A 15,401-nucleotide genomic window follows, 5' to 3' on the forward strand; every position below is an offset into this window, starting at 1 on the left:
TAGGCCCATATTCAATGTAAGCACTTTTTCTCTGGTTTCACTTCTTTCACTACACTAAACTGCTTCATCGTTTTTTTTCTTTTGTAAATTGAAAGTTTCGTTTTAGCGAAACACCTACATGCGAAAACGGACCAATCAAGGGAAAAGTGGGCATTTCGTTTTTGCTTTTCTGTCTCGCCCGTTTGGTATATAAGTAATTTTGCTGCGTAGTTTACCCACCATTTTGGCAATCTGCAGAGCGCTGTTGTGCAGCAGTTGGTGGATAAACCCAATCAGATTAAGAAAAATGTCTTGTCTATTTGAGAGGTTGCTTTCTCAAGCCTGGTCTTCATGAAACACCATAGTTGGCCCAAGAAAATGTCCACATTCAACATTTTTTTCATTCTGTATGGAAAGCAGTTTAGGAAAAGTCACTTGTGAACCAGACTAATACAGGACAAAGTCACATCTAAGACAGTAATTGTAATTTTACTTATATAGCACTCTTTCTCCAATAGTACTTGATGCGCTCTACAGACCTCAAAACAATGCACATAATACAGAAGGCTTAAATAATACATAAATGCACAAACCACACCAACATATATTACTAAGCACTACTAATCAGAATAATTCTATTTATTTTATTGTTGCATTGAGTACATTCGAGGTGCATAGAATAATTTTGGCCAACAATTTGGACCCACCAACCATGATCTCATTTGGTAGGCCCCTAGAGGTTCAAGTCCAGGGCTCGGTGCCCCCAGGCCAGCACAATCTAACTGCCCCAAGGCATCACACTAGTGAGAGACTTTAAAGTGGCCATACACTGCTGCAATGTCTCGCAGCAGTGTATATACATCTGATCACCCTTTAGTCGCCCGGGATCTTCTCGGGCAGCAGGATCGTCCTGCTGCCAGGAGGGGGCCGCACATAGCAAAATTGGACCTGTGTATGGGGGTCTTTAGTGTTAAAAAGTGTTATGTTTGTAAGATGCAGCAGTTATGTGTTGAGTGTTACATACAGGAGAGGGAGTGAAAAAAGGTTTAAAAACTTGCATTGGTAAAAAAACAAATAGTGACCGTGGCCATTTATGATCATTTACAGTACAGTGATCTTTAATTTGTCTGTTTGGTTTAGCAATTAACAGATAAGTGTATGGAATAAAATAATTAAAATATAAGTGATTTAATCTTTTTGTATATGAAAATTATTCTTTCTCTCTCTCATTTGTACTTTCTGGGTTGGCAATGCTGGGTTTGTCGAACACTAATGTCAGGTGTTGATGGTATGACATGAAGGGTTAAATGGAGCATGTTCTGATTTCAGTTTCTTACATAGACATGACCTATTGCAGAACAATGTTCAGTGGTGAAGGAACAAATTCATATATGTAATGTATGGTCATGAAAGAAGGGTGAGGCCTATAGCGCAGTGTAGCAAAAATTCCTTTCTGTATTGAGACATTTCAGGTATACCTTTTACTTGTAGATTGCTTACTTAATCCCTGTAAGCACCTGCCACATTGTTCTTACCTGCTGAGAACGTTCTTCCGATTTACGGATACATGATGTCGTTTTTATACTCAAGAAATGTATAGGAGATCCTCTTCCTTGTATTGGAAGTTCTAATCATCCACAAGTGAAAATATTTTTTTTAGGCTAAATGGTGCTTTAACATCTAGTATTTTTTTTTTCATATTATAGCTTCAATTGTGGAGAGAATTGGCATGATCCAGTTAAATGTAAGGTAAGGAAAACCTGTTTATACCAGTATGTTGTACCTCTAAACTATTCCCTATGGATTGTAAACCTGTGAGCGGGGCCCTCCTACCATTTTGCCTGTTTGTAACTACCCAGTTTGTTTCTACCTATTTCCAATTGTAAAGCACAACTGGCCTTGCTGCACTGTATAAGAAACTGCAAATAAATAAATTAAGCTGTATATAAGCATGGCTTAATAACTGTGTACAATAAAAAACATGGATTTCAGACTCTCTGGGGTGAAATAATAGGAGAACTTGGTCCTAAGGGGCAAAGTAGAAGACATTGGAGAGTAATATCCATCTCTTTCCCACAGTGGTTAAAAAAATGGATTAAAAAGTGTGACGATGACAGTGAGACATCAAATTGGATTGCAGCTAATACAAAGGTAGGATTCTCACTTTGTGATTATATTGCTACCAGTGATCTAGATTTCATTATTGTAGTGTTAATCACATAAGTTTTTTCCAATGCTGCTCTTCTAATCTGATTAAAACACCCAAGAAAAGGTAGACACAAATATTCTCTTGAGTGGACAAGATGTTTGGCTTGGTAACATTTTCCAGTTCTGTTCCTTATGTGTCCTGCTTTCATGCCTATTCCCAGGAATGTCCCAAATGCCATGTGACCATAGAGAAGGACGGAGGGTGCAATCACATGGTGTGCCGGAACCAAAACTGCAAGGCTGAATTTTGCTGGGTTTGCCTGGGTCCCTGGGAACCACATGGCTCTGCTTGGTAAGTAAGAAATTAAGCAATGCATAAAGCCTGGTGTTGATAATGTATCTTCTGTATATATGTGTGAATCAGATGGAAAATGTTGCCTTGAGTTGGTTGTTACTTATAGAACATATTTTATTTTGCCATTATTCATTATATATAAAAACACAAGTGACAAAGTAAGTACATCCTTCCTGGCCATATAAATAAAGATCATTTGAGCCTGGTGCTTTTAATCAAGTGAACTTCATTATTTGGTCATCAGGCTATGCTTTCACTCCTATATAGAAGCAGAACAGTTGTTGGTTCTGTATGGACCATTAAAGTTTGCGTTAATGCAGGGTGGAGGAGCACAGACATCTGCAATTATCAAAGAGAAACAGCTGTCTGGTAATGGTTATAAGGCAGGTATCCAAACAATTTGAAGATCATAAATTTACAATAAGAAAGATTGGTACTTGTTTCCTAGCATGGCGCCCACTAAGAAAATATCTTAGTGGGCTATTCTGCGTAGGAAAATCGCATTGCGTACCGTGTATAGTGCTGTGCGATGCAATGTCCATATTAAGTGCACAGGAGTGCTTATACAATGAAATATTGCATAGGATCGCATGGCACCAAATGCGATTCGATATTTCATTGTATAAGCACCTAATCCATGTGATGGGCGCTTACTATGCCATTGCGTCACCCCTAGTATCCATGCCACCCCGAAGCGTGGCTGAACGCGTCCTCCGACCTTTTCATACCCCCACTACCCATGTCGGCATGGAGTCGACTTTATATAGTGTGGCGAGCCCAAAGCTTCGGGCTCGGTGGCTCGCTGCGCTCGCCACACTATATAAAATCGACTCCACGTCAACGTGGATAGTGGGGGTATGAAAAGGTCGGAAGACGCGTTCCGCCACCCCTCACGGGGCTCTCCACGCTTCGGGCCCACACACCAACCATATCATACATCTGAGACTGTAAAGACGACATGTGTTAACTAAGAACTGTAACTTTTACTGAAATATATGAAAATATGGAACATCGCATGTCATGCAAAAAGAGTATGCGATGCGATTTTACTAAGTTAGCGTACGTAGAAAATCTGGGTGCTGTGCTAGGAAACAAGTACCGAAAAATTATTTACAAATGGTGGACACTAAAGCCAATTTGCAGTCTTCTCAGACTGAATGAGGTTCAGGGGGTATAACTAACTTTCAGTGATCTACTATCCTCTTTTAAAACCATATGTAAATAAACATTCATTAGGAAAAAGCTGCACAGCTCTGCAGGCAGTATGGAATTGTTTGGTATGTATAACACCATATTTGGTGAAAATCAAACACCAATGCAGCACTGTGGAAGAAAAGTGATTTTTTTTTTTAGTTGTTTTACAGTGCTTGATGCCTCACAATTAATTAATAAGTCCAGCATGCTGTATATACGGCTTTATATTGTCACAGCATTCTAGAGAAAAATGTGCACTCATCTGTCCAAAACCTTAAGCTTGGCAAAATTTGGATCATGCAGCAGTACTATGATCCAGTAGCAGATGCACAGCCAAAAGGCAGAGAAAGAAAAGTTTTTGGAGTGGTCACATCCAGTCCTTAAAACTGTTGTCATACTGAGGTGAGTGCCCTCCCACAAATATCAGTGAACTGAGGAAGTAAGGTATGAAGGAGTTGGCTAAAATCCTGCAGCTAAGATGTAAAAACAGATTAAACTCCTACAGAAAAAATGACTTTGTTATTGCAAGTTGCTGACTCATTGGGTGTACCTTTTTTTTATTTTTTTTTAACAAAAAGCTCAATTATGTTGCCTGCTTTTTTGTTGGCTAAAGGGGTATCCAGTTACCGCCGGTAAAACATTCAGACAGTTTTCACTATTTTTCTATTGTTTTTTATCGGGCTCTCCAATTAGATTGTCCGATTAAAATACACATTTTCTCGTAAAATCACACCGGTTCAGAAAATACCTGTGTGTTTTTGCTGCTGCAGCAAATACTGGCTATTTTCAGGGCTTTTCTTTACCTCTCTGAGGCAGATGAAACCATAATTAGCAATAAGCTGCCACGTGCTTGCTTATCGCATCTAAATGTAATGGTCCGGGCCAGCTAATTAGCTGCGATGGGTGATCGCGGGTAAATGCATACCGCCCTATATCTTGACGAATTAACATTTTATTCATCACTGTACAGTAGGAGCAAGTTTCATCTTTGCTCCTTTGGCCATGGCTAGCCATGGCTATTCTATTGTTCTCAGCTGCAATACGTATTGTATTGCAGCTGAGAACAATAGAATAGCCATGGCTAGCCATGGACAAAGGAGCAAAGATGAAACTTGCTCCTACTGTATATTGACTATATGGTGTAGGCTTGCATATAAAGATACATTCTTTATAATGGTATACAAGGTGGGTTTTTCTTAGCTTAACAAATGATACATCTATTTTTTATATCCGCCTGCTATTACCTGAAGTTATAGCCGTCAATGAAATGACAGTTCTGTTTGTTGATCTCTTATACAGGTATAACTGTAATCGCTACAATGAGGATGACGCAAAAGCTGCCCGAGATGCACAGGAGGTGAGTATTATATAATATACTATCTTAAGTGGTGAATAGAACCTGCTCTTGTTTGACAACATGTTTGTTTTATGATGTTTCATTAAGCCCCTAGTGACATCTCTGTACTCATTATTACATCCCTGGGGTACTTCACTGCTCCTTATAAACTCTGGCTGGAGGTGAAAAAGCTACAATGCTCCCTCTATTGTACTTCTGAAGGTGTGCAAACCCCCACTGTGATTATGACTTTCTTTGACCCAAAGCGGTCACCAGTTTACCTTTTTTTGTCTCTGCCTTGTACTGACGCAGCGATCCAGAGCAGCCTTACAGCGATACCTGTTCTACTGCAACCGCTACATGAACCACATGCAGAGCCTGCGATTTGAGCACAAGCTGTATGCCCAAGTCAAGCAAAAGATGGAGGAGATGCAGCAACATAACATGTCATGGATTGAAGTGCAGTTTCTGAAGAAGGCAGTGGATGTGCTGTGCCAGTGCCGTTCCACCCTTATGTACACTTATGTCTTTGCGTTCTACCTCAAGAAGAACAACCAGTCAATTATATTTGAGGTAAACCCTACTGTCATAGTCATTCAGTGATGCAGGTGGTGGGTATCTATGGTTATCTATGTACATGTATAATAATAATATTATATATATATATATAGCAGCAAGTAGAACGCTGAAGTCACTGTAAGGTTTTTAAACTGCACGGCGGCAGTAATCAAATGAAGCAACAAACACAATTATAGTGCAAATCGACGCTTCGGGCGGGTAGCCCTTTATCAAGACAAGCTACCCGCCCGAAACGTCGATTTGCACTATACTTGTGTTTGTTGCTTCATTTGATTACTGCCGCCGTGCAGTTTAAAAACCTTAGAGTGACTTCAGCGTTCCACTTGCTGCTATATATATATATATCTATCTATATATATATATATATATATATATATATATATATATATATATATATATATATATATATATATATATATATATATATATATATATATATATATATATATACTGCTGAAGCCGCTGCCGCCCGGAAGCCCTGCAGTGTATCCTCTCAGTCCAAGCAAGTATTGGCTTCTCTCAATGCAGTCACAGACCAAAAAAAAAAGACCCGTAGTGTATGAAAGTATAGAAGTCACATTTGCATGAATGCAATTATTATAGTGACCTTCTCTGTGCTGTAATTATAGCGCTATATAAGAAACTGTAAATAAATGTTTCTGTTTGAGGTCAAAAATTTAAGAGTAGATATTATCTTTTACAGAGTGTTACAAAATGTTAGGGCTATCCTGTAGTAGTACTACTAATGCAGTGTGGAATGTTACTTCGTTAAACATGAATCTGATGCAGAAGTGACCACAGTTGCAAACCCGAATCGCAGACTGTTTAAAAAAAAAAAGTTATTTTTGTGTTCATATGCAAAATGACAAGTATTTTATATTGTGTGCACATGTGAGTCTTGCTGTTTATGGGAATCCTCGCCGTTCTGTGAGCGGCTGGCGCGGGGTTTAACCCCCTTACTGGCCTCATTGAATATGGCCCATAGTATGCTAAGTTTTGTCATCATTCTGCGTCATCCCAGATATGTTTACTATTTTAATGTTAAAAACATTTTTTAATAGATTTGTATTCAATTTAAGACAATGTTAAATATTCCTAAAAGAAAAATTATCATTTTAGAAAGAATTGTGTTGAAAATTAAGGCATTTTAATCTTTAGATAATTCTTGTGAATCTCTGCTACATCATGTTAATATACTGTTATGATCATAAGCTCTCATTTGTCCTATTGAGAGATATCGAGGAATAGTGGATTTTCGGGGGTTTAACATCTGTCTCTATATCCCAAATCTGCAGAAACCTCCGTTTTAGCTTTAGTTTCCTAATCGGGCAGTAGGTTTTTATGTTGCTTCTTTATTTTATTTGATGTGAACTGCTGTAGTCATCAGATTTCTGGAGAGAACAGTCTGACACTGCTGACAACTATGCAGCACTAGGTGCAGTCGCTGGAGGCGTTAGGGCTGTTTTACCCGCTCTGGCTCATGCTGGGAGGTGAAACCCCGCACGGCCAGGAAGCCGTGCCGCACACAGAAGTGAATAATGGACATGATTGTGCTAACTCATGTGAAAGTATATGGGGTCTGCATCCTATAGCTACACCAAGGCTTCATCTGGCTCAGATGTGTAAGATCCTGGCCGCTGGGATGCTGGCTTCAGAATACTGATGCTGGCATGCCAACTCACAAGCAGAAGGCCAGCACCAGTATATCCCAGCATCGATGGAGATACAGAATCGGTAATCCCAACTGCCAGCATTCCAATTGTAAATATGCACGGTGGGTTGGAATCAGGCAGGGGTGCGCAGGGTTAAGTTTATTCACAAGCAAAGAATTCAGCGATAGGCTGCGCTCTGGGCTGATGGGGGGGCTTTGGGTTCTGACCATCAGGATTGTATCCATCTGTTATGTTTGCCATCTGGGTCTGTTTCTAGTCACCCCCGTTCGATTTTCCTTGATACCAAGAGTTTTATGGTAGCTGCTCCTAAATAGATTGCTTGACTAATGAGTACCGTGGTATATTAATATATTTGCCTACAAATCACTTACCTACCATTGACAATGCTTCTGGTGGTACGAAAAATGTAAAGAAATTAAAAGGTAAGGCATTGTAGTCTTACATGGACATTCCCAACATTTGTTTTCTAAATTTCCGTAGACTGTTAGTTGCACCCCAAGGGGCCCATACATCTTAGGGGCTGATCCCCAATCCCCAGATCCCATGGATTGTCGATCATCCATGGTTGCTTATCGGCACATCCTGCTGGTGGAACATTGGTGCTGGCGGGGTTGGTCTGAGCATTTAAACAAATAACCCTGATCCCCACTGGGAGGATTGGGATTTGTATACATGTCTAAGGTCCTCGATCCTCCGATGCAACCATCAGGGGATTGCCCAATTACATTGTAGATATATGGGATTATGATACCAGATAATGACAGGTCTCCTGAAAAAGTGTGCCAACCTTATTATATGGAAGAGTAGGAGGGTCGAGGAGAATAGGAGTGGAGGAGGGGATAGAGCAGAGGGGGCGCGCAATGGCTTTGGAAGAGTTGCCAGGCATCACTTTAATTCCCCTCACTTTCCTCCTAGACAGGTCCATATCTCATCTGCGTTGGAATTAGTGGATCTCAGACAGTGGTTGTGGCATGTGTAATGTGTCCCAGCAAAAGCGGGTCTAAGCCCCGGCTCCAGCAGTTGCCGTGGTGTGTAAACTGTGTCCTGGAGCCAGCGGGTCTTTTGTGCACCGGCTGCAGCAGTTGGGGTGATGGGTGCAGTGTCCTGTTCCCTGGTGCCAGCTCCAGTTGTGGTTATACATCTGGGGTTTAGAACATTCTGTCCTCCAGGTGTTGTGGAACTACACATGCCAGCATATTCTGAAACAGTATTAGCATGCCCTATTTACAAAACTGAGGCAAGGCATGCTGGGATGCATAGTTCTGCAACAACTGATGAGCTGAATGTTGAATAGCCTTGGTCTACATTGCACAATTCTTCCTCATTCATCTACCCCTAATCCTAAACACTGCATCAAAGATGGGCAGACTAGAAGGGCAAATGGTTCTGATCTGCAGTCATAGGGGGGTATGCAATCTGGGATCATGGCTGTCGATCCCCGCCGACAGCCGTGATCCTGGCCTGTTTGTGGTCAGATCGACCGCATAACGACAGACAGGATTCAATGTCCCACCTGCCGATGGGCACAAAGGTGGCGTGGCCGCGAAAACGGACGTGGATTGTCGCTCTGCGGCCCGGATAACGAAGTTCCACAGCCGTTATCGGCAGAACGGGCCCGACAGCTTCTGTAGTCGGCCCGTTCTGCCGTGATCCCACATCAATGCTGTTGCTAATGACACCATTGAATAGGGAGCCGCCGCTATTTCCCCACATCGGAAATAGCGGTGGCACATTGCATACCCCCCTAATTCTGTTCTGTGTCTTTTTGCTGTCATGTAATATCACTGGAGAAGTGATATTACATGTCAGTTAGGAGCTTATTGGCTGGTGCATTATAACCTTCCACTATATCACTTGTCCAGGCTTAAATACATCTGACCCTTCGTATCCTTTCCAGTTAGATTCGGTTAAAATGTAGCAAGGGAGAAATTTCAAATCTTATTGAATGTTTGTAGAAATAATAACAAAACAAAAAAAATATTATTCTTTTTTTTCTTTGTCTAGAATAATCAGGCAGATTTAGAGAATGCGACAGAAGTTCTGTCTGGATATCTGGAAAGAGATATTTCCCAGGATTCACTACAAGACATTAAGCAAAAAGTACAAGACAAATATAGGTAAGAATAACTTATTCGCTATTTATATCTTTTTGAAATGAGCAGGTATTAGCATTAATGTACGAATAAACATGTGACAATGTGCTTGAACAAAAGTAAAAAGGAATTATCCACTATTGTAAACAGGTTAAACATACAGACCTCTTTATGAATGCTTTGCACACCACCACAACAACTACAGTTTCTTATATAGCGCATACATTTTCACCATTGCATAATTGTACAAGGTAAGCCACTCTGAGCTGTGTTTATTTTAGTTATTTATTAACAGTTTCTTATATAGTGCATACATATTTATGAGGACATCTTCTACATAGCGCCTGAAATCAAGCACACTTCTCAGTGCAGCATTGTTCATATAATTGGGAGATGGAAACAGTAAAAAGATGTTAGAAATGTGATCGTGTATTGCTTCTGTTTCACATTTTGTTAGGTGGGGTGTGTGCAACCTGTCCCAGCAATTTTGAGTTTACATGTACTGCAGCCTATACTTGCTTGCCATCTCTGCATAATGTGTCCCGAGGTCCGCGCAGCACCGCTGAACTGTGTATCAGCCGCTGCCCGTCCCATCCCCCTGGGAACCCGGCCCTGCCCCCGGCAACTGACGTGACGTTGCCGCACTGTCATAGACTGTCACATAGCCGGGGAAGGAGTCGCACTGCCAAGCAGCCGGAGTCGGCAGCGCTAAAGCTGATTTTAGCAATCATCTCTGCGGCACTGCCTGGCTCTAACCAGTGGTAATCGCAAGAATGTTCCGGGCTTGCAAGTCTGGGCAGTACGGCATAACACGGAAAATTCTAGTGACTGCCAGCGAAGGGATTAATGCTGTCTGCCGTGATAATTGCTGCAGCGGGATGAAACCCATGGTTGAGTACTGCAATATTAGTGGACACTATGGGCCAGGGCGGTGGAAGTTATAGATGTATTTGTAACATGCAGCATCCACAGTTATTTGCTGACTGTTGTGATATGGGCTGTGGCAGAGCAAAAACCACAAACAGACTTGCGGAAGCAGTGGCGATGACTGACGCTGGAAGCGGGTTCATTGGGGCAAAAATTGTGGTGAAAAAATTAGGTATACTTTACCAACCACCTGGTGCTGGCTGCCGTGGTGCGTGCCGCGATGGGTCTTAATCCACAACTTGGAAGTGTGGGAGCCGTGGTCAGAGGTACTGTGAAGAGACACGGTTGAATGCATGTTTAATGCGTTCCAGACACTGACACGTGTTTCACTTGGATGCTTGCTCACAGTGACACAGTTGGTAAAGTGTTCCCATAGTGTTCTTCCTTGATCATTTCTTGACTTGTTCTTTCACTTTTTAAGCATAGTAAGAGGGAGCCAGCAAAGTTTACTCCATCAGCTCAGTTGGAGGATCTGTTAATGTTGGCTTGTTCACAACCTTTAAAAACGATTTAAACTTTCCAAGCGTTTGACCTCCTTTTATCCTTTGATGCGTTTGAAAGGATTGTCCACTGTGTAGAAAAAGTTCCTGAAGAAGCTGGGTGTTTGTCCCAGAGAAACGCGTTGAGCTTTTTCTACACAGTGGACAATCCTTTCAAACGCATCACTGCAATTCAAGCCAAATCCGCACACCAAGGACATCATCCAGTGCATTTGCACCATCCCATCCGGACTCATTATCCGAGGCAGCTACTGGAATATCCATACAATCCTCCAGGTTATACCATCCTTCCCATCAGAGGAACCTAATTCACTATCTGGACTCTGTTCTGGGACTGCAATTGGCCACCTGGTTACCTGCTATCATGGGACTACAACATATGATGTCTGTGTGGTAATATGCATTTTATGCTTGTTTTCTACTGAGATTGTGATGCTAATTGAATGTCCACGCATTATTTTAATATATTGTAACCCCCTTTATTATATACAAGCTTATAAACGATACAGCTTTTTAAACAGTATTTTTAGCAAATAAATACATTGTAAAGGATACCGTTCTACATTTTTTTATTTTTATATTATTCAGCCAGCGCTGGTACACTTTCCTTTTTTACCAGTATTCACATTTGGGACCTGACAAGTCCCAGTACCAGCTGCAGATCGTAGCGCACTGATCACCACCCTCTGGATTCCCTGATTTATGCCTTCCCTAAAGTACAGTTGATCTTGCCCTTTTCATTATCCTGGTGGCCCTGGATTTGCCACACCGGCAGTGGTACACCTATCTTTGCTACGTTTCTATTGCTTGTTCCAGTTTGGTTACTCCTCAGACCGGAATTTATATCTCAAAGCCCATGTCTACTCCCGGGCACCTTGCCAGTCTAGCTTTGACGGGATGGCCCTTGAGATGTCAGTTCTATGGGACAAAGGATTTTCCAACAAGATTATTCACACAATGCTTCGAACTAGGAACCTTTTGGCCAAGATCAACTATCAAGTCTGAAAAACTTACTTTTCTTGGTGCACTACGAAGGGTTTCCAACCTTGCGTTTTACACTTGTCTTGTCTGTTAGCACTTCTTCAAGAGGGTTTAGACTTCTTAGAAAGTACAGGTCTTAGCCTTGTCAGCACTGTTTCAGAGACAGTTGGCCCTCTTTCCCGACGTTCTTCGTGTACAGCCTCCGGTGATTCCACCAGTGGCTCCATGGGACCTTTCTTTAGTTCTTCAGGCTCTGCAGACTGCACCATTTTAGTATCTAGAGCAGGCATTCCCAACCACGGACTTTTAGGCACACCAACAGTGCAGGTTTTAGTGATATCCAGGCTTCAGCACAGATGGTTTAATCAGAATCCCTCAGATACTAATTAAGTCACCTGTGCTCAAGTCTGGATATCCAGAAAACCTGCACTGTTGGTGTACCCTGATGACCGTGGTTGGGAATGCCTGATCTAGAGGAAGTTGATTTTTGATAGCTTTCTTGGAAAAGTGGCCTTTCTCCTGGCCATCTCTTCTTTAAGATGGGTCGGATCTTAGTGCCTTGTGTTTGAGTTCTCTCCTAATTTTTAATTCGGATAGGACAGTCCTCCCATACCAGATTTGGTTATCTGCCTAAGGTGGTCTCTCAATTTTACCTTAATCAGGAGATTGTTGTGCCGCCCTTCCCAGTAGCTTCAAATGGGGACGCCTCTCTCAAAGTTGTCCGGGCTTTGCGCATCTATGTGTGTTGACTGAAGTCTTTACGTAAATCAGGCACGTTTTGGTGTTTGACTCCAATAAGCCTGGTTAGTCTACCTCCAAGCAGACTTTGGCTAGATGGCTCCCCCCGGTAGTCTGTCACGCCTACTTCTTCGCTCACCTTCTCCCCTGGGGGAATTACTGCTTATTCCACCCGATCTCTGGGTGCCATCTGAGCGGCTAGCCGTGGAGGTTCAGCTGAACAACTCTGCAAAGTGTCTCCCTGGTCCTCAACACACTTTCATTAAGTTGTATCGTTTTGACACATTCGCATCTGCGTACCCGCAGTATGGTCTGAGTGTACTTAGTGCAGTCCAGGAGCGTCCCCCATGCTTTCGGGCGTCCCATTCTGTGCCCCCCTACTGGCTGAGAAAATAGTATTTATGATCTTACCTTGATAAAGCCCTTATTTTGAGTCCATATTTGGCATGGGACGCCCTCCCAGATGCACCTAGTTTGCGAGCTTTTCTGTGCATTGTCTTCTTTCTTTTCTCTGGCTCCACTCCTGCTTTGGGTTTGCAAACAAAACTGGTATGCTGGGTAAAAAATTGTAGCCCATTGGGGCACGCTCTGCTCCCTCACCTCTCCAGACCCAGTGTATTCCACCCTGTGCCCGCTATGGACTCAATGGTTTTATCAAGGTAAGACCATACATTTATTTATTAATAAAATATAAGTAATTTGAGTGCCTTCATATCAACACTCCTAATGTAAATGTCCCAATAAATGAGTAATTTTGTTGCTGCCTCTGATCTTTAAGTTGTTTTTTCCCCCCCAGTGTAAATATTTACTTCTCATTATTTAGGTCAGATTATTAGTGTATGCTTTGAAAATGTAGTACAAGTTTTAGTACAGTAATTGCTATTTGCTTAACAGTTCATTTCATTGGTGCAAGAAGTTCATAGACATTCTTTGGCATTTGTGATTGATAGGAAATGGTCCATTAACTAAATTATTAATATTTTTAATTTAAAAAAAGTGTTATTATAATATTGTGGTTTATGTGAGCATTATCAAGTAATGGCATTGTGGAATTATAACTACCAGCAAATCTTTTTAGTCAAGACTGGAGCAATTCCACATTTGCATTGATTGGCTAAGATTTTCCATGCACAGTTGACAACTTTGATGAACAAATGGCGGGTATGCGCATCATAATTCGTTGTTTGTCGCATAGACACGGAAAGATATTTTGACCATCATCGTTCAGAAGGGCCAAAATGAACGAAATTGGTCCACAAAAATTGTACAGTGTGTATTCGCCGTTAGGGTGTTCTGTCAGCTAGCTGGCATGTGGTGGCTGTTACACAGAGATATTCTCTTATAAACTGTAAAGACCAAGTGGAGTAAGTTACAGAAATTATATTACATAGTGTACCCCACTCTTACATTCTAGTGTGATTTTATACATCACATACATGATAATGGGATTGCCATGTTTTTGTTTTTTTTTCCTCATTTTTATTTGTGTTCTTGTCAATCTGATTTTTCATTGTCACATTAAGATAGGTCTTGGAAAAGTAAATTAACTATGTATTTTGCTTTCTCCTTTAGATACTGTGAGAGCAGGAGGCGGGTTCTGCTTCTTCATGTGCACGAAGGCTATGAGAAGGACTTGTGGGAATATATTGAGGACTGAGCCGTCCCCGCAAACCAACCTCTGTTGCCACTTGACATTAGATTTCAATTCATTAAATGCAACTCTGCCCCCTGAGGCTGGTCCCTGCACATTCTGCCGTCTCCCCCTTCCCTCTTTTGCTCTCATTTCTTGCGCTCCAGCCAGAAATTTTGGTTTCTTTTTATTCTTTTTTTTTTTGTTAACTGAAAGTTTAAGTAAATTATATTGTAATAATAAAAGGAAAGCAGCTAGCAGAGGCAATGGTTTGACAGTATTGTAGGCATATTTAACCCCTTGGCAAATAGTGACTGGCAAAGCATTGATCTGCATGTAACGTTTTTTGATAAAGCGTTTCTGGTTCCTTTTAGTCACCAAGGGGTTAAAGCGTGTGCAACACCTCAGCTATTTGCAGATGCTTTCTCCTTATTTTGGCTTGCTATAATCAGGCTGATTCCCTTTCCGCTGTTCCCTAGAGAAGGCCACCTTCTCTGCAGCATCTCTCCCCCTACCTCCCTGTGTCTTACTCTTTCGATCTATGCTTTCTCCTCTGTTACCTCCTTTGTCTTCATACTATTCCCCGCACCTTTTCTAATCCTGGGTTGGAGCTGAACAGCTTTGAAAAGTTAAAAACAAAAAAATAGAAGAAAAACAAAATAAAAAATAGCTTTGTACATGACTTTTAAAAACAAAAGATTAAATTGAACAGAAGACAGCAGTATTTTCAAACTTGTAAATAATGCATCTGCATGAGCAGGGAGGAGGTGGGACGCACGGTGTTTGCATCATGTTTAAGTACAAAACAGAAAAAAATATTTATTCTTTCTTGAAGATCATTGGTCCCGGCTGTGCTGTTTGTTCTGGAGATCTTTTGAAGTGGACACAGCGTGTTTCTGATTATTGATTTTGTATCTGATGCCCATGTGCACAATGCAAGATGGCCTAGAAACACCTTATTGATTATAATTCATGTTGAGAAGTTATGACATAATTTCAAGATTTTTAAAGGTCTGCTCATACATGAGGCCCAAGTCATTAGAGCTTGCCTGTGTGTTTTTGCCCTTTTCTGGGTTCCTAGCAGGAGCACAAATGCCTACAACGAGCTTCCCTGTCGCCACGATAAACACAGAAGAGAGAAAGCCCGCTATGTCTCTGGCAGGAAATCTGGCAAGGCAGGCTGTTATAGCATATTTTCAGTGAAGGTGTTGTTTTGTGATTGAGAAATGGATACCCTCTTTTAGGAATCAAGTTATTTTACTTCAAGT

The 15,401-nt window shown here is 41.4% G+C and overlaps 1 protein-coding gene across 2 annotated transcripts in view; it reads left to right on the forward strand.

Annotated features, from left to right (window-relative positions):
- Window positions 1–14,854, forward strand: part of ARIH1 (ariadne RBR E3 ubiquitin protein ligase 1) — a 74,624-nt gene extending 59,770 nt beyond the window's left edge. The window contains exons 8-14 of one of the 2 annotated variants that reach the window (XM_083183544.1): window positions 1,686–1,728; window positions 2,059–2,130; window positions 2,349–2,479; window positions 4,976–5,032; window positions 5,318–5,585; window positions 9,269–9,381; window positions 14,076–14,854. In XM_083183544.1, coding sequence (XP_083039670.1) covers window positions 1,686–1,728; window positions 2,059–2,130; window positions 2,349–2,479; window positions 4,976–5,032; window positions 5,318–5,585; window positions 9,269–9,381; window positions 14,076–14,160 — 769 coding nt within the window. In that variant the 3' untranslated portion in view covers window positions 14,161–14,854. Of the gene's footprint in view, window positions 1–1,685; window positions 1,729–2,058; window positions 2,131–2,348; window positions 2,480–4,975; window positions 5,034–5,317; window positions 5,586–9,268; window positions 9,382–14,075 lie in introns of both variants that reach the window. The other variant, XM_083183545.1, reaches the window with a different exon arrangement.
- The last annotated feature ends 547 nt before the right edge of the window (window positions 14,855–15,401 follow it).

The sequence above is a fragment of the Crinia signifera genome, chromosome 4 (assembly GCF_055691185.1).
Source record: "Crinia signifera chromosome 4, ASM5569118v1, whole genome shotgun sequence".
NCBI lineage: Eukaryota > Metazoa > Chordata > Amphibia > Anura > Myobatrachidae > Crinia > Crinia signifera.